Raw genomic sequence first — 27,475 nt, 5'->3', positions numbered from 1 at the left:
GCTGTCGATCCCATCAGATAGAGATGGTCGCCTATCCAGGCTCAACTCTGCTCCGCGTCCAATATCTGATTCCGATCAGGTGCGTGCCGGTGCTGAATCCTTAAACCCCGATGTTTTGCAGTCGCCTGCATCTGAACCATATTTTGGGCCCCACACCAGTAAAAGCCAGCCTCTGTTAGCGGTGTGGAATGTGTACCGGCGGTGTCGGTAAGGTGGAGAACTGAGAAACGTGGTGTCACTGGGAGGGAAATGCGAGTGGGAACACCTTTTTTCCCTGCCCGTCAGGTTTGTTTAGAGACCACCACTCACTGTCGGAAAGACCCTCTCAAGATTCCACGAATTCCAAATAACTTGGGCTTGGGGTGAGAGGGGGAGGGGTAGGGCTCTTGATGGAGGCCACGAATGCTGCCTATGTTGGAGTGGCCTGGAAAAACCGCAACGATCAATACACTATTTAGAAGTATTCAACCTCTGTGAATCCACTGCTGGATGAAGGCCTCCTCGTTGCAGTGACAGCCACGGTGGTTGGTGAAGGGTGGGCCCAAGACCGGCTCCGATGTCACTTCACTCGTCACGGATGTCAGCCGTGGCCTGGAATTTAACTCGAGCCCACCTGGTATTCAGCCCTGTGAACCACGATGTGGCCCTTCTGCAGCATAGGCGGATACGTGAGAAGGTCGGATATGCAAACATATCTATAAATATGACCGTTATACCACGAAGTGAGCGAATGCACGCGAGATTAAGAACGCATTGTCGTGTGTGACAAGGTTTCGTATTAACAAATCGTAAACTTTGGCGTTGTCCTCTGGTCTAACACTGTTTGAGACGAGGCTCTAAAGAAAGCTGTCTGGTGTGGACCAATCATTTTCAAAGACAATGCCATCATACGCTACCACTGGGCGCGCAGTGAGTGGCGCACGCCTGCACGCTCATTGATTAATCGACGCCGTATCCTTGTGAAGGGTCAAGAGTGCCGCCTTCACTCCACGGCCACTCGGTGCACGCGTGGCCACGTGCGTAAGGGCGGATGGGACGGGCGGCCGTGGTTAGTAGCTGGAGAGAGAGGGAGAGAGACGCTGTTTGACACAAGTGTCAGTAAGTGAGTGTGCGAGTGTGAGACACGGAAGCCTTCCGTATCCTCCTACCCCGTGTCTCTCGCCACCCCTCCGCTCCATCCCACACGGATGTAACCCAATGGGCTTCACTTGAACCCCATGTTCAACTCCGATGAGATCTCGCCGATTGGCCGCAGCGAACATTCCCCCCCCTCCGACTCCTGCGCGGGGCTTTGGCGATGGTCGGCAATTGGCCCAGGCTGAGACGAGAGTCGTGGTGCCAGGGGGGCTTGGCGTTATTCGCAGAGGTCTGCGCGCGCACGCCGCCCCTCTCACGACTCGGCAGACGACCAAGGAACATCTTTGACTCGGGCGTTGAGAGAGAGAGAGGGGGGGAAAGAGACTCCCTCGAGTGAGCCGACCGGCAAAGACGACGACGGCGACGGCCGCGCCGGAAACTTCAGAAACTCCGCCTCGTCTCGCGCGCCGCGGTCACGCGTCCCCATCTCGATCTCTGCGCGCCGCAACCTCGTCCCGTCTCATCCTCACCCCACCCCTCCCACCTATCTCGTCTCGGCTCGCCCCGTCACCTCGTTGACAGCAAGCTGAAGGTGAGTTAGCTGAGTTAGTTGGCCGAGACGGCGGTGACGCACGCACGCGCCCGGACTTTTGTGGAAGTTTTGGACCTGCTTCGTGGCGCTCTGATACGTGACCATGGGGGGTTGCAAGCTCAGCAAGAGGGTTCATGAACACGTCTGTGTGTCCACGTAATACGTGGAGCTCGATTTTTTCCCCGGTTTCCTCCCATTAATGGCATTGGACAAACATCACAATGTCGTAGTAGCACCCCTCCTGCATCATGAGCCTTGAGACTCCGTAAAGGCTTTGCTGGGTAATTAATCAACACAATGTATGGATGGAAATACGAATATTCAGGATGACAGCATCTGTAGTCTAATATCCAACATCATCTGTTCAGAGTAATTCGGCAACTGGTGTTTTTATTTTAGCAAAAAACTTACGTATTTCCAAACTAAAAGAGGCACTGTTTCCCTAAACAGTAGCTTTGAACCAAAGGTTGTGCTTACGTCTTATATTCCGATAGCTGTGTGTGTATGTGGAGCCACATTGGTACAACTTAATTGACAGCGGTCACGAGTTTTAGATAGGTCTTACTTTCAAGAGTCTTATAATCCAGACAAATACAGTATCTGAAATTCGCGCTGATTGATTTGCAGTTGTGCGTGGTTGTGTTTGACTGTGTCCAGAGGGATGGGTCATTCGACGTTTGACATCTGAAGGAGTGTTGCTGGTTGAGCCACGATTTAGCGAACAGATACGAGTAAAAATAAAACTGCGAACAATACATTTAGAAAGCGCGTGTTTAAATCATACGCGTAAACAATTGTGATAACATCAGCTCGTGTGTACGTGTAAGGACGGTGAGGGGGAGGTCTCCATCCAGCAGTGGATTGATCATGGCTGACAATGATGACGAAATGATCAAACGAGTGGCATCAGTAAGCACAACCAAAATAAACTTCTGGCCGGCTACCTGAGTTCGATTCCGCGCTCACGGCTAACGCCAGTGGCGAGTGACACCCGAATCGGTCCTGGGCCTCTCCCTTGGTCAAACTCAGCCTTAGAACTGGCGCGGGTGTTGTCAGTATCAATGGCGGGGATACAAAGGCGCTCGAGTGTGGCGCTGGTTACGCCACCCGCAACAGCCACTGCATGTCCTGTGCAGGGCACAGAAATATTCGACCCGCCTGAAATGAAGCGATGCTCTGAGCCACAGCCATAGCGATTTGTATACTGGACGTGGCATGCCGGGCGCGAATCGATTTTCAGGGTGGCTGACCCGGATGGACCCGGCTGAAATTAATCCGTGGTACTGTACCGATGATGATGATGGTTGTGGGGTTAAGTTTCAACCGACCGTGAACGGGGCATTGAACTTAGGACTTTGCGGTCACGAGCCTCTGGAGTTGTGCCCGTCAATCACGGGCCGTGGGGTCGGGGCGTGACACGGGGAGAGTGAACTTCGTTCGGCTCGCGAAGCCACGCGGCGGACCGTCGGACTCGCGTTTCGTGGCGACGACCCTCCACTGTGAGGGTAGTCCGACGTTCCGGGGAAGTGAGACGCACCCACAGAACGTCTGCCCCCGTGTCAACAAAGTTGTTCCAAATCTATAACAGCAGCAGCAGCAACAGCACGCCACGTATCTGGTCTCACGCACACGCACCGGCTTATAAGACGCAGCTGGACGTATGCGCGTTATATTGCAGAGGAATGGTGCGCCTTATAATCCGGTATATGTCAACATTTGTTGTCACACTGGGCTGGCCGGGACGGGCGCTAGAAGCTGTTGGGAGACGCAAACTGGACTCGGGCAGGACTCGACACGGATAGAAGGGGTAACAAAAAGAGCTTTATCGCTCATCGGATTCCTCTTGGTCACGGTGGAGTGGCAGCCAAAGGGGGGGGGGGTGGAGGAACCCCGGAGGACGTGCGTCACGGAGATGGAGCGATGGTCGAGATCGGCGTCGTGCGTGCAGGGGCTTGGCTCGGTTCACCCAGCAGTGGATTGGCCGTAGCCGGTGATGACAACGATGACATTTCAAATAATTATTTTCACTGTCATCGTCATCACTCGGCCTATCCGCTCTACTATATACAATAGTTCCTGCGCGTGATACGAGCCCCGTTTACAAATCGTAGGCGGGATGGGCGCGTGCCGTTGGGGCTGGAGTTGGTTGGGGGTGAGTCCGATGCGTCTCAACGGGCTCCCCGCGGTTACAAATCGTCGACGGCGATGATGATGAGTGGTGGGTGTCAGGTGAGTAGAAGGCGGTCCGGTGAGTGTCAGGTGAGCGGTAAAGTCTGACGTGTGGGTCAAATCTCGTCACCGTGGGAGATGTTAACCACCTCGCCTGGTGTGCAGGAGGTCGTGGGTTCGATCCCGACCCTGACGCCCGCTGCTGCTGCGGTATATTTGGAGTTTGCGTGTCTCTCTCGCTCTCTCCCCGTGGTCGCGTGGATTTTTCTCCGGGTCCCCTTCGGTTTTCCCCCCTCCACATTTAGAATGAACGTCACCAGTTTAGAGTATTTGGCTGCAATAAATGTCCGCGCGATAAGCCACTTGGCTGGGCTATCATTTGTGATCGCTTCTGAAAAAAAACTGAATAGCTCAGTGGGCTTTACCTGCTAGAATAAAAATAGTTTATAGATGCTGGTTTTGTGTGTGAGCGATTGTGTTGTGGGGAGCGGCAATGTAGCGGTTTTCACGCTGCGCTACGAACCTGGCGACCCATGTTCGTTTCCCGCTCACGGCCAACACCAGTGGCGATTATCTACACCGGTCATGGGCCTCCCCTAGGTCTACTCAACCTCAAATGAGTACCTGCTGCGATGTGTAAACATCGGGAGACAAAGGCGGTCGGGCGTGGTGCTGGCCACCCACCCCCTCGTGTGCCGTGCCGGCTTTCATAGGAGCAGCTCGCTAACAGCACTTGCCCCGGCAGTCTGTCAAGGCTACACGGGGGATCTTTGTCAAGTGTCTGTAGGATGGACCGTCTACTCCGACGTTACTGCATTTCACCAGGGATTTTGATCGACTGGTGTGGGTCGTTAATGTTCATGCGCGCACATGCGCATCACTGCCAATTATGTAAGTCCCCTGAACGTTTCTTAAGAAAATCCGCTTGTAAGTTTGTTTTTGTTTACTTTGGAGAACATTGCTTGTTTAAGTCTACCGTGTGACGTCACATCATATCGACACCCGTGGAAGAGTAGGCCAAATACCCCCCGAGAGGGAGCTCCCTCCAGAGTCCTGTGAACACAGAGAATGTGTGAACGCGAGAGACTGTGTTGTTGGTGTTGTTGGAGATACGAACCGTAGCAAGAGAACGAATCAAGTCGCATGATTCCTTGCGTAAAAGCATCACAGAATGTATGCATATGCATGGTTTTTCTTACGCGGGCGTGTGTTTTACATTTATTTACTGTAAGGCTTTGATTTAATTGGAAGTAATCATACATTATGGGCTTAGGATAAAACACACCCACGCACGCACGCAAAGATCCCCCGGATAGCCTATACAAACTGTTGAAGTGCTGTTAGCGAGCACCTATTAAGACCGGCATCGCACGCAAGGGGGTAGGTGGTCAGCACCACGCCCGGCCGCCTTTGTCTCCCTTTCGGCGATATTTACACATCGACCTCGGGGAGGCCCAGGACCGCTTCAGATAACCGCTCACGGCCACTCGTGTTGGCCGTGAGCGGGAATCGAACTCGGGTGACCGCTGCGCTACCGCTCCCCGGCATACACTCTCACACACACATAGATATGCCGACGTGCCTAATGGAGTATCCTGCTGCTACGAAAATGAAATGGCAGGCATAAACCACTGTATCTGAACCTATAATTAGCACTGAGTGCATCGCACACATGTGCCATTTGCCTGGCACCACAGGAGGCAGCGCGCGGACAAAGTGGACTGATCACAAACGCAACTGACGTCTGGTACGCGAGGAGGCATCGCTTACGATGCCCAGTGACGCAGCGTGTTGTGCATTGTACAGCCCTTGGTCACAACTGCTGGTGGAGGGCCGTGTCAACCATCCGGCTTGTTTGACTGGGCAGGCGCGGGCCGTCGACGTCGGAGCATAGGGAGTGCAGCACAACAATTGGTTTCGCTGCACTAACCCTCTGCTGCCCACAGCGTGGCGGCAGCAGCGCTTTGTCGATCCACTGCTGGTGGTCCCACCGCCAACCGAGCGCACCATCAGGACCTCGTCGCCAGGCCGATGCGCACATCTCCTTCATGGATGGGGAATTCAAGGCACACGCCGCAGTAGTGCGACTGTGGCCGTGCAACCCAAACTATGGGGCCATATAGAGTAGACCCGTAGACACAGATACAGAGACCAAGAGAGACACACAGAGACCCATAGAGATACACGAAGACCCATAGAGATACACGGAGACCCATAGAGATACATTAAAGACAAGCCGCAGTAGTGCGACTGTGGCCGTTCAACCCAAACTATGGGGCCATATAGAGTAGACCCGTAGACACATACAGATACAGAGACCAAGAGAGATACACGGAGACCCATAGAGATACACGAAGACCCATAGAGATACACAGAGACCCATAGAGATACATTAAAGACAAGCCGCAGTAGTGCGACTGTGGCCGTGCAACCCAAACTATGGGGCCATATAGAGTAGACCCGTAGACACATACAGATACAGAGACTAAGAGAGACACACGGAAACCCATAGAGATACACAGAGACCCATAGAGATACATTAAAGACAGGCCGCAGTAGTGCGAGTATGGCCACGCCACGCAAGCCACGGACCGCACAGTAAACCCACTCACTGTGGTCTGCGCTCTTTCAACGCAGCAGCAGCAGGAGGAGGAGGAACAGCGACACGAACTCTCTCTGTCTGCTGAAGCCCTCTCGTCGTGGCCAACAGCGGCAGGACCTCGACATTGACATCGAGCTCCCGAACCACGCTGCCATCATTCGCATGACTCGAGTAGGATCCATTGCTGCATGGAAACTTCCCTACACCGTGTCGGTCGCGGGGTTGTTTGACCATACTTCCCCATCGGTTCAGACACCAAGCGCTGCTGATGTTAGCCGTGGTCGGGAATTGAGCTCAGGCAACCAGGTTGATAGTGCAGTGCGATCACCACTGGCGCCATCACTCCACCCCCAGTAACCCCTTGTCGTCATCATCAGCCATGACCTGTCCACTGCTGGGTGAAGGCCTCCCCAAACCGTCACCATCTGTGATGATGTCACAACGCAGCAGTCCATCAAAATCCCACGCACGAGACGATTCCATGGCTCCATCTCCGCGGCGAACGTCAACTCGGGCGTGCAGCCACTTGCGTGATGACTAATGTGACACAATTCAACGCCACCCGTATTTATTATATTGCATAACGGCCTTAACGTAATTGACGAGCGAGCAGCGTATTTCTATGGAGACACGGCCACAGTGCGTTGGAGTGCGACGTCAATTGACCAGTTTACTAAAACCAGGTGTCAGCCAACGGCTGCGACTATTGAGAACCCGGCTTAGGCTTAGGTCCGTGAGTCTGCGGATCTCTACGTGAGCTGTTGTGAGGTTTGCGAAGCCCAGCGAGATAAGAGATATTGGCACTCGAAATGTATCGCGGCAGAATGCTACTGCTGCAGCTAAGCTGGGCCCAAAGAGTGACCAACGTAGAATTAAGGAAAATGTTACGCATAGAAGACAACCTGACGATGCAGATAGTGATGAGAAGGAAACTGGCACTATTTGGACAACAGGAAAATTAAGAGTGTGCGTTGTTCGGGAAAGTGTAAGGAACCGGAAAGAGAGAAAGACCTAACAGAGAATGGCATGACGACGACAATAAGAGCTTTGTGGCAGAGATGTGGGCACCACTTGAGCACATTGGCACACGTGGTGACACGTGACACCTACGGGCTATCTGCCCCGTGGATCGTGATGATCATGAAGCCCCAGCAAACAGTGGCTTCCAGTGGCGTTCTGTCGAGTAAGTGTGTGCGTGCGGTTAGCCCTCTCTCGAGCGGTGGTGCAGCGGTTAGCGCTACGCTGCGCTATGAACCCGGCCACCCGGGTTCGATTCCCGCTCACGGCCAAAACCAGTGACGATTATCTGAACCGGTCATGGGCCTCCCCTAGGTATACTCAGCCTTAAATGAGTACCTGGTATGGTGTGTAAACATCGCCACTGGGGAGACAAAGGCGGTCGGGCGTGGTGCTGACCACCCACCCCCTCGTGTACCGTTCCGGCCTTCATAGGTGCTCGCTAACAGCACTTGCCCCTACAGTCTGTTAAGGCTACACGGGGGATCTTGATCTTTGGTGCACCGTGATCATGAGGCCAGCGTGGCCCCATGGGCTGCGCCACGAAAAGCCGCTGCTGCTGCGGTGCTGCGTGATGGTTACGGTGCGTGATGGTTATGGTGCGTGATGGTTATGGTGCGTGATGGTTATTTTATTTTATTTATAACTACGTGACTTTACCGAAAGAACCAAAGAGCAGAGTAGACGGCAGTTAGTCGATCGGCAGGTCGCGTTGCAGGTGGGGCAACGTGCGTGTACCCGCCACCTATTCCAATTCGTCTGGCCAGTGTGGAAGAGTAGGCCAAATACACACTCGAGAGCCTGGCGATGCCCTTTCCGCCAGCAGCAGCAGCAGCAGCAGCAGCGTGAGCAGGAAGTTGCAGGGGCTGCGCCTTTGAGCAGAGTCCATGCCCAAGCGCGGCATGCCACTGAGTGGGTGGCTGCGGCGTGCCCGTGACTGTGGTCTGACTCACTGGCATCACCCACCCGGAGGCTGAGGCTCACTGCTCGGTGTATCCTGCCCGCACCAGTGCCTGTCGCCTGTGGATTCCCCCTCGTTCATTGTCACATCGCGACGGTGCCTTCCCGCTTCCCCAAGGCCGCGGCACGTTGCTCGGCTCGATCTCTCGGTCAGATGAAGGCGCAGCCCCTGCAACGTCCGGCTCACGCCCTCCGCTGGCGGAAGAGCCTTCGCCAGAGGGAGCTCTCGCGAGCCCCTCGAGAGAGAGAGAGAGAGAGAGGGGGGGGGGGTGGCCGACTACTTCCACGCTGGGAGATTGTCGACGTGCTGAACGTGATGGAATGCTTTTCTGTTTCTTTTGTAAATAAAATAAAACAACTCAACACATTCTTCAATGTCCTCTTTCTCTCTCTCTGTCCTTCCTGCTACCTGTGCACAACCCCAGTTTCGGTCTTTCTCCCTCCTTGCATCTCTGCACTGGAATCAACATTAAGCAGCACTGCCCATAGACTCAGTGTTACCCATAGACTCAACACTGCCCATAGACCCTACACTGCCCCTGTACTTTGAGCAGTCCCCCTCATAAAGCTGCCCTTCCCTCCCCTACCTTGTCATGATCCACAAGTACCCCTCGATCCCAGTCATTCATTCCTCAACTCTTGCACGCCTCTGCCATCTACATGGTTATTTTATGGTACCGTTTTTTTAAACTATGCTAAGCTCCTTGAGAAAAAGGGCTCTATAAATATAAAATAAGATAAGAGGGGGAATCTATAATAGGCGACGTTTCGGGCAATGCCCCTTTTTCATAGCACATTGTTCCTGAAGCAGTCATTTGGCCAGAGAGCTGTACATGTGTGCGTTTCGTCACCTACCCAACGTATTGATCGGTGAGCATATTTTTTTAAAATGTCCATATATATAGTATGTACAGTACATGTGCAAGTCCAACGTGATAATCATCTTCACCCTGCGAGCCATCTCCATCTGCTGGGGACCGCAACGCAAACACAAAATGCGTTACGCCGGCCAAGACAAAATATCCAAGAACACGTCGGCTGTGAGATGGCAAGCGCCGCTGGGCATGTCGGGAAGGCCCCGGATCCCTGACGCAAGCACGGATGTGGGAAGGCGACGCGTCAAAACCAGCGCTGATGCAGCCGGCCGACATAAAAGGTCTCACTCAGGTCACGGAGACACGTCCGTCGTTCCAGCGTTCAGGACAAGGGCGTGGAGCGTGGCTCCGCGAGCCGTGGCTGTGATGCGGGTTCACACGGACCCAGGCCCTGTAGCGTGACCTGCCTTTAAAGAAGCGGGGCGCTGGGTGGGGGGGGGGGGACAAAAGCTCAGCAGTGGAGGGCACGACAGAGTAAATGTTAAACAAACTTCATGAACAAAAATAATATCTGAACGGAATGAGTAACGATACGATCGGCGTTCGTCCATCGTGCATTCTGCTCCGGTTCTCACCCCCCTTGTGTGTACGATGCCCATCGCTGAATTTTACACATTTTTTTGGACAAACGTTTTATGGCTGTAAGAATGTCGTTGGGGGGCTGATCATTCAGCAAGGGGTGCTCAGCCCCCCCACCCTTGACTCTACGGCCCCCCCCCCTCCGATGAGAGCGAAGCATTCGCTGGGATTTTTGTGGCATATTTTGGCAAAGGTAGCGTTGTCTATTCCGATGCGATTTTTCGTTGAGAAAAGTCAAGTTGGTGAGATGTATTTAGTTACTTTGCTTGTTTACCAAGGGGGAAGTCTCAGGACTCTTTTTCACGAGGACCCTGCCAGGTTTTCGCAAGAGTGGGCAATGATTTCTCTGTAGAGTATACTCCAATCGAGTCATTCTCGGAAGCTAAGCGGGGGTTGAGCCTGGATAGCGGTGCCATGGCTTCGAAGAGGATCTGCGGGATTGCTATCCGACAATTGTTGTGACCAGAGGTGAGGAGCCTACAGGCCACTGGGCGTCTACGTCCTGTGGCTTCATGGCCAGTGGTCACGTGAGGCCTACCACTTTGAAAAGGCCCGCAAACAATGTTTGTCCATCACTGCAAGCAACTTATCTGCACTGTGCTTTAAAGTTCAGCACGCTCAAGTCACCTGTTGTGTTTCACAGAGTTCTGAGCGCTCGGCGACCACGCGCCGAAGTTGTCCATCCACTTAATGAATGTGCGCCGTCTAAGGAATCGTGAAGTCCTATTCGGCCCTCTGGGGACGAGGTTCTACGCCGTAGGCTGTGTCTGTGTGGCCTCCCGGCCGGTCCCCGCACGGAGGGTGCCGTACGCAACACGGCAACGCTGCGGACTCGATGGCAAGGAGGGACATGGGGGGCCCCTGTGCAAGAGGCCCCGAGGCACTGCCTCTGAGCAGGCTGCACTCCCCGCCAGTTGCGTAGCCACCGAGTGTGCAGGCGGTGCAACCGCACCGTGGCGCTGGGGTCGGAGGGTCTTAGACGTCAGGCTTTGAAGATGAGGGGGTGGTGGGCAATTGAACAGCCCTTCTCCCCCTTACCCATTCAATTCCTTGCACCGGCACCCACGCCAACCACGCCACTGCCTCCCTGCGGCGCAAGCGGCCGTGGAAACTCATCCCGAGACTCCTCGGCAAAGCCCGTGGCAGGAGCTTATGAGCCCCGGCGTGCGTGGGTCCCCCGGTAAAAGACTGTCTGGCTCGTCGCCACGGCATTCATTTGGCCATCACCGTACGCGCGTTCACGCAGAATCGTCACCGACCGCATTCAGTAGATCGAGCGTGCCCGCGGCAAGACCGCGGTGGAATGTGGAGGAGCTCTGCAGATTCCCGGAAGCCAAGAAGGGGCTGAGCACGCGTAGCGCTTGGTCGGCACAGGACATCGTTGTACTGCACTGGTGTCCACCTGTAGTCGCAATGGGTTCTCACCTGGCTGAATGTAAAAGGATGCATACCTGCCTGCTCTGGTCACCGAGTGGATTAGCCGGTTTTGAGGTTCGGATTAGGTGCTAAGGGCAAGCCCCAACCGATACCTTACCTGCACGGTTTAATCTTCACGTTGGAGCAATATTTAAGGAGATTAACACTTATGGGATTGCAGTGACAGGTGTGTACACCCACAAAATAACTTTCCGCTTACATCATTAACGATGCTGTTTCGTTATTAGTCCGTTTGGATGCGAGGAACGTCATCCAAACCTTTAGCTTACGACAACAACACAATCACTGGGCTGGCAGAAGTGAAAATAGAAACTGTTCTCAGCGTTAGTCTATTTTACGGGGTGCGCCGCGCTGCCGAGATGTTAACTACCTCGCCTGCTATGCAGGAGACCGTGGGTTCGATCCCAACGCCTGCGGCATATTTGGAGTTTGCATGTCTCTCCCCGTGGTCGCGTAGATTTTTCTCCGGGTCCTCCGGTTTTTGCCTCCACATTTAGAGACGCGCGTTTAGAGTATTTGGCTGCTATAAATGTCCACGTGGTAAGCCACTTCGTTGAGCTATCATTGGTGGCCAGGTGGCTTCTGAAAAAGAGCTACGTAGCTCAGTGGCCCTTACCTGGTAGAATAACATAAAATAGTTTTATATAGTTATAGATGTGTTTATTTTCCCACAAGGCACACGAGTTAGAGACATCGTAATAACCGTTACGAAACGTCAGTGGGTTTGGGCAGGACACGTCACGGCCAGACGGGATGCTGCATGCCGGTGGTCGGGACCCACGGTGGCTGGCGGCCAAAGACCTTCAGCCGGGCACGAGGCGGACTGCCGCATCGCCGAGACCGCGAGAGGCGGCGACGGCATTGGAAACCCTTTGCCGAGAGCAGTGGGTGATGGCACATGGCTGCTGTTGCTGCTGCTGTTGCTGCTGATGATTGAGACGCAACGTGGAGAGTTGTTTTATGTTTGTGCCAATTAGGGGAAGCTTTAACCGCCACGCCAACCAGGAATGCAAAAGGGCGGTGCAGGCCGCACGTGTTGAGGCGGCAGCTGACGGTGGCTCCCCCCTCGCCACCACCGCCGCCACCACCGCCGCCACCACCATCGCCACCACCACCCCCGCTACCACCGCCACCACCGCCACCACCGCCACCACCGCCACCACCGCCACCACCACCGCCACCACCGCCGCCACCACCACCGCCACCGCCGCCGCCACCACCACCGCCACCACCGCCACCACCCCGACCAAAACCCTCCCAGCGAGTTCCCGGCTTGCGCTCGGCCGACCGCGAGCGGCGTTTGACGCGGCACAGAAGCCCGCGAGTTCCAAGCTCCGAGTTGATTTTGTGGATACGCGGTGAGAGCTCAAGGAGGGAGGGAGGGGTAGAGTCTTCGTTCGCGAGAGTGACTCCCCGGGTCACCAAAACAATGACAAGAGTGTAAACAAACCAAACATTTTAATTAAGAAAACAGATATAGTCCTGTACACGAAATGATGCGAACGGGAAATCGGCACAAAAAATCAAGAGAAGTCGACAACGTTGCACGACCGTACGTCAACGTTAAATAATGAATCCCCTGTAGCGTTACGAGTTGCCTAATAAGGCAGACTCGTATGCGCAGTTGAGTTGAAGTTCTCTTTACGCTTCCAACTAAGGTAGAAGTCGTTCGTGCCCTGGCTCCTCTGGCCATCCGTGCGTGACGGGGATGGGGTGAGGGAGGTCACGGCAACTCGTGAAGATGATCCGGTGTGGACGAACCGCTCGTACTAAGCCGCGTGCCTCTTCGGGACTCGAGAGCATCAGGCACAGGTGCTGCTGCTGCTGCTCCTGCTCCTGCTGCTGCTGCGGTTGTTGCGATGATTTACCCAGGAAAGCCTCGCTGTGTGTAATCAAAATAGAGCGCTTTGCGGGTAACGCCTCGTGGGGTTTTAGCGCTGATGATGATTGATCAAAGGTGTGGCCAAAACGTGGGCTGCAAACCGGAGCGAAATTGTGTGCTGGCAAAAAGAAATAACGCCGACATGTTCGGCCCTGACGGCTCGCGCGAATGAGGCGGATGGACCAACGCATTGCGGACGGTGTTCGATAAAAAGTCCCAGCGAGGTCCAGAGGCGTTCGCTCCGTCTGTCCGTGCCGCGACTTCTTTCGTGCCGCATTTTGTAGTCGTCCTCGTCTTCCTCCTCGTCGTCGTTGTTGTTGTATTAAGCGCACGTTGCCTGGGGTCGCGCGATAATGCGTCTGTCTGTCTGGGGCACCGCGCTGTCTCGGGTCGTGACCTCGCACGTGTCGCGCGCTGTCTCTCCCGCCGCCGCCGCCACGGCGCGCGCGCTGTTGACGCCAGCTCGCAGCAGCAGCTGCTGCTACAGCTGCTGCGAGCCGCATCTCGTGGGGTTTTAAAAAGAAAAGGCGCCACGTTCAGAGTCGTCGGTCCGCGCTGGGTTCGACTCCCGACTCGGCGTTTTTCTGCGTGGAGTTTGCGTGTTCTCTCTCTCTGTGTCTCTCTCTGTCGCTCCACCCTCTACTGCAATGGGTGTCCTCCGCTTTCCCCGGTTACCTCCGATAGCGAGAACGAAACACGAGCGGTGCAACTGGTATCGGCCAAAATATCCCAACGCTGCAAAGTTGACCCGCAGATGTACTCAGCTGGGGTCACGTGCGGCAGCCACAGTTGCTCGCGAACGCAAAACAATAAACTGAGCAGGACTCTCCTGTGAAGCAGTCTCGAGACTCGGTGAGGCTTTGCTGGGTGGACACGCGGCGTCGTCATCATCATCATCATACCATCACGTTGCCACAGCGGCGGGGGTGATGGTGAGCAGCGTACTGGGCTTGCGACGTAGAGGTCGCCCGCTTCGATCCAATGTCCCCGCGCGGCAGTTGAAACGATGCTGCAAGTTTCCTAGACCCCCCTCCCCACCACACAGTCCTCTATGCACCCAGCAGAGTAGACGGACGTCTTCACCGCGGTCAGTCTACAACGGGCAGCTCGCTTTGCCCCCCCCCCCCCCCCAGCGAGGGGGCCCCGCTAATGAGCACCGAGGGGCCCTTTGGCTCGCGCACCTGTGCCGCTGCATCAGCAGTTTAGTTTTCTTCTTTCCCTACGCCTGTTCAAAAATACTAACACGCTCGCCTCCGGCGATTAGTCCAGCAGGAACAGTCGTCGTCGTCGTCGACGTCATGAGCAGCAGCAGCAGCCACGACCAATCCACTGCTGGATGAAGGTCTCCCAAAGCTGTCGCCCTCTGCCGTACTTCCTGCGGTGCGACATCAACGGAGCGCATCCACGGAAGCCGACTGAATAATGGCTCCATCTCCTTGTTAACGGGCTCCCTCTCTCTCTCTCTCTCGGGCGCGTTCCCTCCCTTGGCTGCTACTCCGTCCTCGTAGTCTCGACCAGTGGCCACCATCCCGTGTCGCCATGACGCGTCCTGCCCAAGCGCAACTTTCTCCTCCTCGCACTCACGGTGTGATGGTGCCTCTAACGCGCGTGCGTTCTCGAGTCCATGTCTTCCCTGCCTGCCTGGCCAGCACAAGCACAACAACGTACCCACCTCCCCACGCTTCTTTGCGCGCGTTCCAACCTGCTGTTCCGTCCTCCGTGTCGACGTCCGTGTTTATGATCCACCCCGGCTCAGCAATAGGAAGACTTAGGGGGTGGTGGTCGTGGTGTTGGGGGGGCGAATGTTGTGGCGCTGAGAGGCCAAGGAGGCCGCAGCGCGTGGAACGGACCCTTTGGGGGCCGGGTGGAGGCGGTTCAGCACGAATCGCAGCCAATTCCCACGGCACTTTAGTCTGCAGCCGCGCGCATCACAGCAGAGCCTCTTGGTTAATCTTCCGAGCGAATGGTAAAGCCACGCCGCCTCTCACACACATTTAAGGCGATCAAAAGCTCGCGGCGGCGTCACGGAGGTTGTGTCGTGAGCGCGTGCGTGGGGCAGGGGGGGGGGCGAGAGTGCCACGTCACAGGCTCGGTGTTGCAATGAGCGCCACGTATTCTGGCTGCAGTGTTCACGTCCTCGAGGGATGTTCTGCCGATCAGCGCTGGGCTTTAAACAATAATGAACGTCGTTGTCTCCCCCACCCCCACCCCCCGTGGGTTTTAGACAACTTGCGCCATCGGCGTCGAGTCATCACGACATGAATCATCATCCGCTCCGAGCTCTCGCTCAGCGGCGTGCAGCCCGTCCTGCTAGAGAGCGGCTCGTGGAAGCGGACACAGCAGAGCTACCTCTGAGATCCATTCAAGTCACCTCTGGTCCACAAAAGGAGGCAGCAATCTCCCACCCTCTGTGCCACCAAAATGAATCGATGTTTACATTCTCACGGCTGGAATTTAGGCAAATTAATTGCAGAAGCGAACGTAATGCTTTGGGGTTTTTTTTTTAGTAAGGCATCACGTGAGTCATGCACGCGCACGGTTCATTTTTTTTGTAGTTTTACAAACGTCGGGTTGAGTCGCCGGCCTTCCGTCACGCTTCGCTCTGACCAACATGTGACTCGGTTAACAGATGACTCGGAGTCACGTGTTGACAATAGCCCTGGGCACGGCGGGATTGCTTTACGACGTCCTCCAGCTGTGAGCGTGCGCGATGTGTGCTGGGCACACTGCTGGGGAGGCGTGTCGCTAGCTCCGTGCGCTCTTGGCGTCGGCATGAACTTCACACACGCCGGCCGGTCAGGACAGAGAGGGCATCTTCCACGTTCATTTCTGGGTAAACGGACACTGCGGTGAGAATCACGCGAAGAGTTTGCCCGTGACGATCTCCGGTTGAAAGAGATTGCTAAGCTCACACAGGAACAAGGACAGAGAGACCCTTTTTATCAATCCACACGCCTCCCAGACTCTAAACCATCTGTGTCTGTGTGTGTGGCCTTGTCTTTACACTGTGGGGTGCTATTGGTGTCACGTGATGAGACTAAGATAATGTTCATTGGGAACTCTCATCGCTAGCGGTGCACCACCCCGTGACAGAGAGATCATCGCCAGAAGCTGACGTCACAGATATAGTTCTGAATTCGATAGTCTTGAACCAGATGCAGGGCCGGATTAGCGCAGTGGAATTGTGGGTTGCAGGAATAATACAGCTGTATAATAGTTGAAGCGCTTTACACGAGCACAGTGATACGTCCTGTAGATGATTTTGGTAAATAAAGCCATGGCTTCCCGATGTGTTTTACTCGTAGTTAGGTACCGATGTTCATTTGAACTTTGGAGCGGTAAAAGCCACAAATCTAGACTGAAAACTCATTTCTTTCGAACTGCTTTTTGTATTTAGTTTGTTGTACTTCCCCAGTACCTCCGATTAGCACGGTTGGCTATGTACGGTGCGAAAGAAGTTCAACATACACACAAATACAATAATCAAAGCCGGAAGTGAAATCACCGAGCGGTTGGTTGGAAGGAGTCGCGCTTGAGGCCAGCAGACAACGTTCACTTCGGGACACGGGGCAGAGGTCGCAACCGGGTACCCGATACCCGTGCCCTACCCGATACCCGGCTACCCGTACCCGGCCGGGTACGGGTACGGGTAGACTGTGAGTCACTGGTGAGTCACCGTTTGTCACTCATTTCCCAACGTCTTGTCTCTTCTCACAATTCAAGTTCCTAGAATCAACCCACCCACGCCTGCAACAGGGCTTCATCCCAGAGGTCGCAATCAGGTACCCGATACCCGTACCCTACCCGTACCCAGCCGGGTACGGGTAGGGTATTGGTACGGCCGGGTACGGGTACCCGTTTGCGACCCTGGTGCGGCCGGGTATGGGTACGGGTAAGGAATCAAAACCCGTTTGTGACCTCTGACACGAGGACAGCCGCTGTGGACCCACCGGGACTGTCCCGGCCACACTGGGACGTTTTATAGCAGTCACGGATCCTGGGGGGTGGGGGGGGGGGCAATGGGGTCAATCTTGACCCCCCCTCCCCCCTTGACACCCATAAATTTGCTATGTTATTGACATTTACCAACCAAAACTCATTGAATGATTTAACATTTAATATAGGGCCCTATTTTTAAAAGCTTAAAATTTTCACCACTGGCCCCGCTCCCACACCTTTTGAAGTTGCTAAACCCACCCTCTCCTTAGTAGCCTTAAGCCATGATGAACTCCCAGCCACTGCTGCCTAACCGTGTTTCATGGGAGAGGGGGTTGCAGATTCTTGGCATGCAACCACCAAACTCACAGCTCTCCCCCCCCCAGGTCCAAACTCCCGCACACAAAGCCACCGATGGCATTACCGCGTGACGCACGTTTCTTCTCTTTGGAAAGGAGGCAAGAAAACAAGAAACACTGTGATGTTCTCTCCCCGGCTCGGTAAACAGGCTGGGTGTTGACAGAGGGTGAGCGAGCGAGCGGGCGGGGGGGGGGATGCAGAGTGTCGCTGCGGGCCAAGCACCACGCGAGTTCCCTGCGACGTTCCAGCAAAAGAGAGGGGGGGGGGTAGAGAGCTCTCGGAGAGAGCGGGCGGGGAGACGGCCGCACGAGGGAGAGTTTCTCCGTCTCCCGATTACCACCGGGGAGCGGTGCTCGTGTCATCGCCACCCAGTGAGGGTGACCCACAGTAGAAGAATGTGCGAGAGGACGAGTGCGGTTTGGGCGTTCTCTCTTTGGCTGGGTGAAGTGGCAGACCTGAGCGGTGCGTGTGGTGTGAGGTGTGTGGTGAATGCCGTGTGGTGTGCGGTGTGCCGCGAGTGTGGTGTTGCGGTGTGTAGTGTGCGGTGTGTGGTATACGGTGTGTGTGGTGTGGTGTTGCGGTGTGGTGTGTGGTGTTGCGGTGTGGTGTTGCGGTGTGTGGTGCGTGGTGTGTGGTGTTGCGGTGCGTGGTGCATGGTGTGTAGTGTGTAGAGTGTGGTGTTGCGGTGTGTGGTATACGGTGTGTGGTGTGTAGTGGGTGCTGTTGCGGTGCGTGGTGTGTGGTGTGCGGTGTGCCGCGAGTGTGGTGCTTGGTGCGTGCTCAGGCTCCTGATTTCGGGTTGTTTGGCCAACGCGTACAGCGCAAGGCCACCACAAAGGCGGCGTGCCCCGCAGGCGCGCAGAGTCTGCTGAAGTTTAAAAGCAGGCGGTCGTGTCGCCCTGTGGTTTCTGCACAAAGTTATTTGCAAATCATTGTAAAATTTGGCAAATGTGGACCGTGACGCTGGCACACACAGCCTCATATTATTTTTTTTGTCAAGCCAGAGGATTTTTAACAGCCACCATGAAGCTCACGGCACGTTTATTTTGTTTGTGGTGACGCTGTACTCCCGCAGTATTAACCCGGGTGGTTGCTGGGGTCGAACCGCGAAAAAATAATCCGCAAAAAGCGGCGAACAGTGCCACCGCTGGGCCATGAGAAGACGGCTAGAGGGCCATTGGACACGAGCAGGGCGTTTATCAATGGATCGCCCTGCACAATCGATCTTTTGCCAGTGAAGCTCCCAAGCGTTGGAACGCTTTGCTAATGAGACATTCCGAGTGGTTAGCTACATTTAAGTCTGTTCTTGAAAACTCGCCTCTATTAAACTGACCTTTAACCCCATAAGCTGTTTACCTGGCAGGTTCCGTTATTTCGTGCTTTCCGTACACGGTGGTGTATTGGTGGGATCTATGGACAAAATGCGGCAACTTCACAAATGTAAATCATCGTTGTGGTTGTTGTTGTTACGATTACCGTTGTTTATTAATCGTTTGGCACTCGCAGGGCGTCTCCGCCGCCGGGCTCACGATGGCCGTGAATGTTTACTCGACGTCGGTGACGAGCGACAACCTGAGCCGCCACGACATGCTGGGGTGGATCAACGACTCGCTGGACCTGTGCTACGGCAAGGTGGAGCAGCTGTGCACCGGTACGCGGCGGCGCCGGCAACTCTCATTACGAACGCAGTGCCACGGTGGGAGGGATGTTAACTCCCTCGCCTGGTGTGCAGGAGGTCATGGGTTCGATTGCGACCACGAAGCCTGTATATTTGGAGTTTGCGTGTCTTTCGCCCCGTGGCCACGTCGCCTCTGAAAAAGAGCTATATAGCTCAGTGGGTCTTAGCTGGTAAAATAAAAAAACTGTTTATAGTTTTAATAAAAGCACGCGAGGCGTTGTTCTGGAAATAGCTTGAGAGGCCACTGTTTAATGTATGATTGTAATGATGACTTTATTGGAAAATGAACTGCTCACGTAGTTTTTTTTCTTATAGGCTGATTAATATTCTTGGGGGGTTACCAATAGCCGTCATTTGCCACGAAGTGACAGTGAGGTCACCACGGCACCTGTGCCAGGCCAGGTGCACTTTGAGGCCACTTGAAGTGTCGAAGGCTCTCTGACAGGAGGTCTCGGGACAGACCCAGCAGGTGCTATTGGTCGGCTGACTGAGATTACTGGTAGATGCACACCAGCTGTACCCCCCTACTGTGCCAACGTTTTAGCAATGTCGTAGGGTTGGCATAGGGTCTTTGTGCTTGCGAGTCTTGTCATATCCCAAATTCCAAAAGAAGTAAAATTGTAGTTTACTGCTCTTTGGGTCTTTCGGTAAAGTCACGTAGTTTACTATCCGCGGTTTCTGTGTGTGTGGTCACTACGGCGTCATGGTGCAGATTGCAAATTTTCATCTGGACGACAACCAAATCACAAAAATATATGATTCATCCGGTAACTTGTGTAATAAATTCCAGTGACTTAGACGTTTCACTGTGTCAGTCACAACGCATTTAAGTGAGTTCCCAAACGTGTGACATAACTTGCACACTTACGACCCTTTGTGAGTCCACTGCTGAATGAGGGCCTCGCCGCACCACGTGGTGTGTGCCATTTGACCATACTTCACCACGCCGGGCAGTGCGGGTTGGTGAAGGTGGGGCGGAGGAGAGTAAAAAATTGGATTCTCTACGCTGCCGTCTGCTGCCCATCGCGTAGCCCGGCAGCAGCATGCCGGCAGCCCATCCAAGCGCTATCCAGGGTCACCACCGCTTAGCTTCCGAGATCTGAGCGTACGCGTTCGAGATGATTGGGTCGTATGCGGTCATTTATGAGGCATCTAAATATCCCAGGTTTCCTAGAAAACGTAATTGAGATGTCATCATGGCCAAGGGGTTGGTGTTGCTAGTGGCACTTTCGGCTGCCTTTGCCTCGCCCCCAATGCTGACGTTTACACACCAGGTACCCATTTAAGGATGAGTCCACCTTGGGGAAGCCCAGTACCGGTTCGGACATTCACCACCGACGTTGTCGGTGAGAGGGAATCTAAATTCGAGATGGGGCCGATTCCGTCCGATTCGGTCGCTGAAGCAGGGAAATGACAAAACGATCGAAATTGAGAATGTCTCCATAAAAATCCGCACGCGTGGCTCCGCGCTGATGGCGATCGCTGTCCCGTCGGGCCCGCAGGTGCGGCCTACTGCCAGTTCATGGACATGCTGTTTCCGGGAAGCATCTTGCTCAAGAAGGTGAAGTTCCAGGCGCGGCTGGAGCACGAGTTCATCCACAACTTCAAGATGCTGCAGGCGTCCTTCAAGAAGCTGAACGTGGACAAGGTGAGAGGGGGAGCTGCCACAAATGAACCGCAACACCTCGCTGGTCTCGCCAAGGAGCATAAACCACCACGTGGTCTACGGTTATCCTCGTAGCAGCAGCGGCTTTTGGCTGGCCATCGAACTATGAAGGTCACCGCATCGCACGCTTTTCAGACGCACTTCTGCGGCCGTCTGGAATGCTCTTAACTTCCGATATTAGGAAGTCACTTGGAGCTAAGCACTTTTAAATCATCATCTAGGTTGAAAACCAATTTCTTTCGAACTGCTTTTTGTGTTTATTTTATTACCCTTCCCCCACACCTCCGATTAGCATGGTTGGCTACGTATGGTGCAAGTGAAGTTCAACATACATAAATGTAATGGTTACCACACTGGACTTGCAATGCAGAGGTCTAACATAAAGATCCCTTCTATAGTCAGCAAGAGTTGTTCGCCAGCAGCACCTATGAAGGCCGGCACAACACACTTGGGGGTGGGTGGCCAGCATCACACCCGGCCACCTTTATCACCCCGATGGCGATGTTTTTTACCCACCGCACAAGGTTACTGGTTTGAGGCTGAGTCGACCTAGGGGAGGCCTAGGACCGGTTCAGGTCTCAGGCACGCAAAGCCACACGACTGCGTGACGCACACACTTCTTTCATAAGGAGGCAAGAAAAGAAAACTGCTGTTTCTTTATGCAGCTCAGTCAATAGGTGTGGTGATGACAGAGGGGGGCAAGCGAGTGGAGTGCTGCGGCGCCAAGCACAACACGACGCCGCGTGATGTTTGACGCTCTAGTGAGCGAGTGAGAGACAGAGCAGCTCTTTGAGTCCATCAGTAGCCACTGTGTGCTGTAATTGCTGTCACAGTGACGCCGCTCGCCACTGTGACAGCACCACTGGACTCGCAGTTCAGAGGTCGCTGGCTCCATTCGATCTCCCGGCGGCGCGGCGGTTTAAACAATGGCACGAGTTTCTGAAACCCCCCGCCCCCCTCCTCCCGTCCCCCTGCGCCCCCCACCCCTCCTGCCCCCCACCCCTCCTGCCCCCCACCCGCCTCTGCCCCCCCCTCCCCCCAGCGGTATGAATGAGTACGCCGCAGATAGTCGACCGGGCACGTCGTGTGCGGTGGGTTAAAGCCTGGGTACTCCCTCCTCTTCCAAGACATCTGGCCATTGTGTGGAAGAGTAGGCCAAAGTAACCCCGAGGGCAGTGGTTCCTCACCATCTCTTGACCCGCGGTTTGCCGTCAGCCTTTCAACTATGTCCGCGGACACGCGCGCCCCTAATTCAGCCGATTTATCCAACGGCGAGACAGCTGTAGATCGTAGAAGGCCGCTTCGCACGGCACAGCGGACCACCTTTGGCCGCCGCTCTGCTGGAGGGGCCCGCTGGAGGGGCTCCCTCTTAGTGGAGGGCCTCTCGCGGACAGCGGGCGCGAGAGACGCCTCTGCCTCTTGCACGGCAGCAGCTAAACACCAACTTCCGTGCGGCGCTGCGCGCTCCCGCAGATCATCCCCGTGGACAAGCTGGTGAAGGGCCGCTTCCAGGACAACTTTGAGTTCGTGCAGTGGTTCAAGAAGTTCTTCGACGCCAACTACGACGGCAACGAGTACGACGCGCTGGGCGGGCGTCAGGGCCAGGACGTGCCCCCGCCCCCGATCCCGGGCCAGCAGATCTTCAACAAAGCCAGGGCCCGGCCCGCGATGGGTGGGTAACGCCACCCGACCGAGCAGGCGCTTCACAGGGCTGGGGGCACGCTGATGAATTCACCAGAGCTACTATAGTGATCCGATAACGGCTCCTCTCACACGCACACACACACACACCGTAACAACAACAACAGTCTCTCTTCACCGCTAAATAACGATGAAGTTGCCGGGGCCACTTGCGTCAGGCTAGGCGTGCTCTGAGGCTGTCACGTGAAGTGTGGGAAGCTCACCGCTGGCGGGCGGTCACAGGGGAGACGCAGGTGTTATGGGTTGACTGGCTGGGATGCTCCACCTGTGTTTCCCAAACGTGCGTGGCGCGCACGTCACGCTGACCCCTCCTCGGCTTGTCCCCCGTCCCTCCACGCGCAGCGGCCGGGAGGCCATCCCCCGCCGGACCGACCGGGCCCCGGCGCTCCAGCGGCCCCCCGACTCGGGGGACCCCCCTCTCGCGACCTCGCAACGGCACCAACGAGCAGGAGAACGCCATTGCCGCCGAGATCAACAACGAGGTGATTGGCGTGCGGCGCCCGGCCCACAAGGCCACGGCTGTCGCTGCGCAGCTCTCTCCGTGGTGCGTTCAGGATGAGTGCCCCGCGTGATCTTGGGCGCGACGTCCGACGTTTTAGAGAGGCGTCGTGTTGACTGTTGAGAATGGCACGCGGGCTTGGGCAGGATATACGTTGCTAGAAAGGAAAAACGCCGGTGGTTGAGACTAATTATGAAGTGGCCGAGAGAGCGCTCCGCTGCGGAGATGGAGTGATGAAATCGGCTCTAGACCGATCGTTGCATCGCGAGACCGTCAGAAACGTTGGCGGCCCAGGGAAGGCTTCGTCCGGCGGTGGATCGCTGACGGGCGATGACCGTGCCGATTGGCGTGCTCGTGCGACAGCTGGTGGACCTCAAGGAGAAGGTGGACGCGCTGGAGAAGGAGCGCGACTTCTACTATTCCAAGCTGAGGGACGTGGAGCTGCTGTGCCAGGAGCAGGACGAGGAGGAGGAGCCCATCGTGCGGCGAATCCTCGACATCCTCTACGCCACGCAGGTGCCTCTCTCTCTCGCCCCCCTCCCTCCCACCCTGTCACGCTGGTGTTCCTCTCTTGCCCCCCCTCTCTCTCACTCACCCGCGGTCCCCGGTCTCCAGGACGGATTCTCCGTGGACAATGTTCCCGAGGAGGAGCCGGAGCCCGAGGAGCAGGACGAGTACTGAGGACGACGCCGTCCGCGACGTGGAGCAGCGGCGCGGCCTCAGAGTGAAGACTCAGCGGCGGCAGGGGCGGCAGCTTCCCTTGGGAGTCTCATCACATGTTGGAATTGAGAAGATTAAGGAGGTTAAGGAGGCACTTGTGCCCACGAAGATGGTCTTTCCCCACAACGCCTCTTCCTCTCTGCTGCTACTGCAACTTCACTGTGCGTTATTTTGCGAACTATTGAAGTTAAACATTAAATCTCACGAGGAGACGTCCCTGTCACGACCGAGGTTTGCGCACGCACGTCCACCACATTGTGAGGATAGCCACAACGTCGTTCTCTTTATTTGATGCTGTCTCCGTGTCCGGTTTTATCCCGATTGTACCATCGCCGTTACGTTATCGAACGCATTTTTTATTCCAAGCGTCCCCGGGGGCCACACCTAGCCTTATGGAGGCCACACCGAGCCTTACTGGGGCCACACCGAGCCTTATGGAGGCCACACCGAGCCTTATGGAGGCCACACCGAGCCTTACGGAGGCCACACCTCGCCTTACGGGGGCCACCAGCTGAAGGAACCCAGCTGGAAACAAGTGCCACTGTTCACCAGAGACACTGGAGTCATCGGTCGATGCTGGAACTTCCAGCAGTGGCTCAGGACCAGCAAATGATATTCGTGCCGCCTGATGCTCGTCTGAGCAAGAGGACATTTACACGTTTATAACTGTTATAGATTTTTTGAGAATCAAGTTCTTTTTTTTTTCTTCCCGGTTTTATTCTGATCGCGCGACCGGCAGAGCCGCGGCAGCGCACGAAGCTGCTGTCACAGAGCTAGCGCCGAGATCCCTCTGACAGAGAGACGACTTTCTACAAAGCCGCACACAAAGGAACCCCCAGTGGTCCTTGCGAGTGCGGTAGCTAACTTCACGACAGTGTGAGCCTGCGGACGGGAAGCGCCACCGCTTTCCTTCTCCCAGCTTCTCGCCCGGCAATTCCACCTCGTCACAGCGGCCGCTGGCGTCTTGGCGTTGTGGGCCCTCTGCTCGGCAAACGTGGTTTAAAAGAAAAGAGAAAAAAAACTACTGCGGGTTTAAATCGTCGCATCTTAATTTTTATGTCTTTAAAAAATGTTTTGGTACAAGGTATTGTGTCTCCTTGCTGAATATAGCTGCAATACGGTCGGTCTCTTTTACGTTCTAGTAGTAGGGTATGATGAAACACTTGAATAGGAAGCCTTCTAATGGAACGACGGTGACACACACACTGTAGAGAAAATGCACTTTTGTAATGCCGCAGGCTGACCATTGCGCCTGACAATCAAATGTGTCGTTTGCTGGCTGGGCCTGGCCGGCACACGACCCAGACACGGCCCTCGCCTCTGTCCTCAACCCACCAGGTACTCGCGCCACTCGCCGCGCCGTTCGTCTCCGGAGAAGAAATGCATCTCGGTGTCCAGGGATACATTTCTCGCTCTAAACATATTGTGGGTCGCTGGCGGGCTTGTTGTAGGTGGCTGCGTGCCGAGTAGCCATGGCCCGAGCGAGGTGTACAACGAGATGTGTTTTTGCCGGGTGCAGGAACATTTTATGGGTTGCCGACCCGGACAGACCGGGTTGAAATTATGCCCTGTGGATATCATCCCAGTCGGTTGAATGAGTAAATGGGCGTGACGCGCGTGTGAGCGTCGTGTGAATGTGTTGGGAATCTCACGTAATGCCGTCCGTGTGGATATCGTTTTTCTGATAAGACGTGCGGTATATATCGTCGTTGATTTCTCCAGCCGAAGCCGATTTCGCCTGTTGTGAGAGTTTTGTTAATTTCACTGGGTAACTCTGTCATGCCTCAAGGGAAAGGGTTTGGTGACATTAGTCGTCGTGTTATGTGATGGCTGAATGGTACGTTCTGCGTCGTCTTCAGTGGTTAAAAAAAACACAAACTTGCGTCGAAAAACACGGTAAAATACTGATTGATCACGTGATTTTTTTAAAACGACACTAAATGTGATTTTAAATATTTTAATTAACAATAAGAATAACTTACAGCCCTTTGTCAAATCCACGACTGGACAGGGTCTCCCCATGCCGTGTCTGTCATGGGAGTTGTTGTTTATTTTTAAGGATAGATTCCGATGTCACAGTCTTAGCCGTTGGCCAGAATCAAAGTGAGGCCACCAAATTAATTGCGTCGGGCTTTAACCACCGCACCACCCTTCCCACCGAGTGCCATCACGTTCCAGCCACCATTGTAACAGTCGGGGGTGTACATTTGCAGATGGAAACTTTGCACTGCATGTCAGCATTACACTTTTGAGGAATCTGCACCATATCCAGTATTTTCTGAAAATGCCTTCCTCTCCACCGACCATGGCAAGCCTTGCTGGAAACTTCGGAAAATTGTGTCTTGACAGGTTTTAAAAATTCAATATTTAAATGGCTTAAAAACAAATGGATGCAGAGTTGTATCTGTTTATTTTTTTCATCTACGCAAGTAACAAATATGCAAGCAATATTTGTCCCAGAAAGTATGACAGGTCGGCATTGAAGAGGAATTCTACTCCAGCCGACAATGTATGTTTGAGAAATGTTTTGGAGTTCAGCTCTTTATTCTGTTTAGGGGTTTCAATACCACAAAACATGTTAAGGCAGAGACCTCAACCCCCATTGGCTGTTTGATGAACATTGTATAAAATTGGGTCTGTGAGATTATAATGAACAATCCTTTGCCAGTCGGCTGCTGGACGATGGCCTCCCCGCCCCGAGTCGGTCGTCAGCGTTGTGTGACCGGACTTCTCCACCGTGGCACTGGCGGGGAAGACGCTGGCCAGGACCGGAAGACGGCTTGGAGTTCGACAAGACGGAAATCTGGAGAGAACATGAACATCTCTCAAGGATTCATTTTTGTAGGTGGCGTGACCCCGAATTGTGTGTTACGCTCGCATACAGATTGTTTAATGGCCACATATTATATATGACTACGGTAGCACACAATCTATTACACATGGGGCTGTTTGGTTTCTGGTGAGTGGCATGGCACCGTGGTGGCATTCATAGTCGTAACTGGGTAAAACCCCAAAGAGAGTTGATTGACCCCGGCCTTGTTTGCGTCTCCTACTGCACAGTTTTTTTTAAACCGTGCCAACGATTTCACTTGTGGCCGTACAGCGACCTCTAGTGTGCGTTTCAACTGGGAAATCGTGTCCGGTGCCTTTACCCCAATTTACCGAAATGCGCCTCGATGTTGAAAAGTCTGAAAGGTTCCAGCCAGGATAATCGCTGTGCATGGGGACTTGCGTGACTAGGCGATGTGCAGTACAGCAACATCAACCCGCACTTAGCAGAATGGTGAAGTATGGTCAAAATACTCCCACGGATTGGGGAGGCCCTCAATGTGCCATGATAAATGGTTACCTCCCGTGTACATGATTATAATGGCCTTCCCCACGCCGTGTTTGACCATACTTCCCCATGTTGATAAGTGCTGCTTAATGCATATGGGGGTACACATTTACAGGCAACGTTGCGACTGAATTCTATCTAAAACACGGACTGAACGCTTCGTGTAGCGTTAACAATTGTGACTTCCTTAACATCAGTAGGAATTGTAACATTTGTAAAAAAGGGCTCTGTGATAACTGAATTACATACGCCGATTAAATCATAATAGAGACACTGTAAAATAATAAAATAATGGAACCGTTATTTGGAGTGTGTGTCTAAGTCTGAGTGAGCTGTTGAACATCAGAATGCGCGGCTCAGTTTTGTGTCACTGGAGTCTTGAACAATC

At 54.4% G+C, this 27,475-nt stretch overlaps 1 protein-coding gene across 1 annotated transcript; it reads left to right on the top strand.

Moving 5' to 3' along the window:
- Positions 1–1,238: 1,238 nt before the first annotated feature.
- On the top strand, positions 1,239–27,390 carry LOC133353292 (microtubule-associated protein RP/EB family member 3-like). The gene is made up of 7 exons (XM_061569412.1): positions 1,239–1,669; positions 18,993–19,137; positions 20,667–20,812; positions 22,304–22,502; positions 22,874–23,013; positions 23,394–23,546; positions 23,646–27,390. Exons 2-7 carry the CDS (start codon positions 19,017–19,019, stop codon positions 23,709–23,711), a joined length of 825 nt encoding a protein of 274 aa, XP_061425396.1. The 5' UTR covers positions 1,239–1,669; positions 18,993–19,016; the 3' UTR covers positions 23,712–27,390.
- Positions 27,391–27,475: the final 85 nt, after the last annotated feature.

This window comes from Lethenteron reissneri, chromosome 43 (genome assembly GCF_015708825.2).
Source record: "Lethenteron reissneri isolate LAM-NWPU_2019-01 chromosome 43, ASM1570882v1, whole genome shotgun sequence".
Taxonomy (NCBI): Eukaryota; Metazoa; Chordata; class Hyperoartia; order Petromyzontiformes; family Petromyzontidae; genus Lethenteron; species Lethenteron reissneri.
This window is presented reverse-complemented; position numbering and strand designations above follow the sequence as displayed.

What these genes read in the sequence shown, in the direction of transcription:
- LOC133353292 (XM_061569412.1), top strand. Translation starts at nt 19,017, where the DNA reads ATGGCCGTGAATGTTTACTCGACGTCGGTGACGAGCGACAACCTGAGC. An exon ending in GGTGGAGCAGCTGTGCACCG is followed by an intron (nt 19,138 to 20,666) that starts GTACGCGGCGGC and finishes TCGGGCCCGCAG; the next exon opens with GTGCGGCCTACTGCCAGTTC. An exon ending in CCGCCGAGATCAACAACGAG is followed by an intron (nt 23,014 to 23,393) that starts GTGATTGGCGTG and finishes CTCGTGCGACAG; the next exon opens with CTGGTGGACCTCAAGGAGAA.